The following is a 3,111-nucleotide window of genomic DNA, read 5'->3' on the forward strand; positions in this document are numbered from 1 at the left end:
CACACACACACACACACACACACACACACACACACACACACACACACACACACACACACACGTGCACACACACATGCACACACAAACAAACACACACATACATACACAACCTGCACCCCCATAAGCACATACCTCAGCACCGAAATACACACAATATTGCATGCACACGCACACGCACGCGCACACGCACATGCACACGGCTGGTTGCGCCGCGGCGTCTCAGGTGGCTCACGGCGAATTGTTTCCTATCGATTACGACGATGGCTTCTTTTATAAGGCCACACAAGGACTGGACAGGTGCGAACAAGTTACGACTGTAGGTTGCCTTGCGGCGCACCGATCGCTGAGCCCTTGCGCTCGCACCCAGCACGCGTTGAGGAGGTGTACCGACATCAACAGAGGACAGACACCCGGCTGTTGGGAGGACGGCGCGGTGCGGCGAGGCCGTCGTGCCGGCTGCTCATCTCCGGCGCAATCCCTCACCACTCGCAGGATTTTCTCTTGGGGTGCCTTTGTGCAGCCTGGCGGCCCTGGGGGCGGCGAGCAGCTAGTCGGCTTTGTGACGGCGCGGGTGGTGCGACTCCATGAGTGCGACTCGCACGTGAGTGGGGCGCTTGATGGGCGGTTGCAGGGGCGGCAGCGGCGGCTGCAGCACGCGTGGTAGCTGTGTGGTTGCACGGTCTTCCACAGCCGTGTCGCGCCTCCTGCCATGCCCTCTTGCTCTGGACGCATCGCTGGCCCCCGCCTTGCCCCCTGTGTGATGCAACTTCCGTCACAGCGCTGACTCATCGCTCGGCCCTCTCTCCGCCGCCACCTTGCCCGCATTGCGCCGTCGGCCATGTCCCTCCTCCCTCCGTGAACCACATCCACCCCCCCACCAGGACCGGCAGCTGATGGGGTTACTAAGCCTGGTCCTGGATCATGACAGCGCCGTCTACATTCTCACATTGGGGGTGGTGGACGGCTGGCGGGGCCGCGGCATCGCGTCGCGGCTGATACGGCTGGTGACACAGTACGCAGCAGAGACCAGGTGGGCGGCCTGGAGGTGTGCGTGTAGTTTCTTGTATGCACACGTGTGCCTGTGCTTGTGTGTGTGTGTGTGTGTATGTGTGTGTATGCATGCATGTGTCTGCGCGCGTGCTTGTGTGTGTGTATGCCTGTCTGCGTGCGTGTGTCTTCGTGCATGTGTCTGGATATGTGTGCATTTATGCACGCACGCATGTGCCGATGCCGCGGGGCCGTGCTGGCTTTGTACCCCTCATTCCAGGTGCCGCGCGGTCTTCCTCCACGTCATCACCTACAACGACGCCGCCATACGCCTCTACACACACGCCGGCTTCGTCTGCGCCGGTGGGTGGCTGCGCTGCTTTTGGCATGGCCCGGGGCAGGGCGGCGGGTGGACGGGGACACCGCAACTGACCTATCTCGGGCAGCCAGGTCGTCTGCCAGCCGGCCGCGCTGCCGACCTCTGCTCTTCATGCCCCATCAAGTTCACGCTCGCTGCTCAGCCTGCTGTCACCCGTGACCCCCGCCTCGCCGCCGGCCCCACGTCCACACTCCTTACCACACATCGGGCCGACCGCTGCTCAGGGCGCCTGCCCGGCTTCTACTTCATCCACACCGGCCGTCAGCCCGACCCGACCAACTGCGTGTACGACGCCCTGCTGTTTGTGCACCACACGGCGCCGGATTGGAGCTACAGCGGGTGGGACGTGGTCGCGCTGGCGGTCTCGCCGCTGAGGGCGGCCTGGGGGCGGATTTACGGCTGCATGCCGCAGCTGCTGAGGTGGGCGTTGGCGGGTTGCGTGTGCGCGCGCGTCGCTGTTGGTTGGCACCTGCGTGACTGGTACTGCGTGGTTTTGTGGCCGAGAATGGGTGTGTGCGCATGCGTGTGTGCTTGTGTGCATATGCTTGTGTGCTTGTGTGCGTGTGCATTCCTTGTGTTGTGTGTGTGCATGTGTGTGCGTGTGCATGTTTTTGTTTCTTAGGTATGCGACATAAATGGACATGGCCCGCCATGCTGATCAAGATTAAACCCATTCGCCTGCCACTCACCACCCAAGCAAACGCCGTCCTCGCGCCTCCCCTTGCCCCCTCGCCCTGCAGGCAGCAGCCGCACGCCAGCCAACAGGTGCAGCTGCTCGAGCAGCTGCCTCCAGCACCGTCGACCTTGCACGCCGCGCCATACGCACGCCAGCTGCTGCAGCAGCAGCAGCAACAGCAGCAGCAGCAGCAGCAGCAGCAGCAGCAGCAGCAGCAGCAGCAGCAGCAGCAGCAGCGGCCACCGTACGCCGCAAGCTGGGGTGCCAGGTCTCGGCCCTGGGGCCCCTGGAGGGCTCATGCACCCCAGCAGCCGGGGCTGCCCTACAGCCGGCGTGCGGGCGCCGCGGCAGGCGCCGGCGGCGGCCAGGGCGGGCCCCACCAACGGCAGCTTGAGGAGGCCGCGGTGCTGTCGCAGCGGCGGCAGCCGCAATTGCAGCAGATGCTGCGGTATCTGTTCAACCCCAGTTCGAGGAACGGGGCAGGCGACAGCAACAGCGGTGGCGGCAGTGGCGGCGGTGGCGAGGGATCCTGGGGTGGCGGCGCCAGCGGCAAGCCCGGGCCCTTGTGGGGTTGCAACGGCAGCGGCGGCGGGGGAGGAGGCCGCGGCGCCGGCGGCGCCGGCGTGGGCGCGGGGGGCGGCCTCAACGGGGGTTACGTGCAGCTGCCCAGCAGTGCGACCGGCCCCAACCGCAGCACGCGTGGGGTAGGGGCGCCCACAGACTCGCACGTTGTCTGAAATGCCGATGCGCAATCCCGTGGTCGCACGCGCACCCAGATTACGCCGTGTACATTGGCGACGCTGTGCCTGTGCAACTTTCGTGCCGTGCGGCATCCGTCCGGCGCCGTCGCCAACTTTCTGCCGCACGCGCGCCTTGTACCAAGTCATTTGCCACGCTCCCCTGCTCCATTGACAATACCCCTACCTCAGCGCCACCAGCAGCAGCGACCCACAGACCTTACTAATCTAGTAGCTTCCCTGCAGGGCGCCACAGCCGTGAGGTTTTGCTGCTCGCCAGTCCGTCTTTCCGCGGCAGACCCTTAAATACGGCCCATTTTTAGAAGCCGCGG

At 64.8% G+C, this 3,111-nt stretch overlaps 1 protein-coding gene across 1 annotated transcript in view; it reads left to right on the forward strand.

Annotated features, from left to right (window-relative positions):
* Positions 1–2,779, forward strand: part of MNEG_7341 (hypothetical protein) — a gene marked incomplete at both ends in the record, with an annotated part of 3,527 nt that extends 748 nt beyond the window's left edge. Inside the window, 6 exons of the mRNA XM_014044188.1 lie at positions 224–297; positions 493–601; positions 882–1,030; positions 1,268–1,350; positions 1,591–1,786; positions 2,107–2,779. Of these exons, the coding sequence (XP_013899642.1) occupies positions 224–297; positions 493–601; positions 882–1,030; positions 1,268–1,350; positions 1,591–1,786; positions 2,107–2,779 (1,284 nt within the window). The remainder of the gene's footprint in view (positions 1–223; positions 298–492; positions 602–881; positions 1,031–1,267; positions 1,351–1,590; positions 1,787–2,106) is intronic.
* Between the last annotated feature and the right edge of the window lie 332 nt (positions 2,780–3,111).

The sequence above is a fragment of the Monoraphidium neglectum genome, assembly GCF_000611645.1.
Source record: "Monoraphidium neglectum strain SAG 48.87 unplaced genomic scaffold scaffold01289, whole genome shotgun sequence".
Classification (NCBI taxonomy): Eukaryota; Viridiplantae; Chlorophyta; class Chlorophyceae; order Sphaeropleales; family Selenastraceae; genus Monoraphidium; species Monoraphidium neglectum.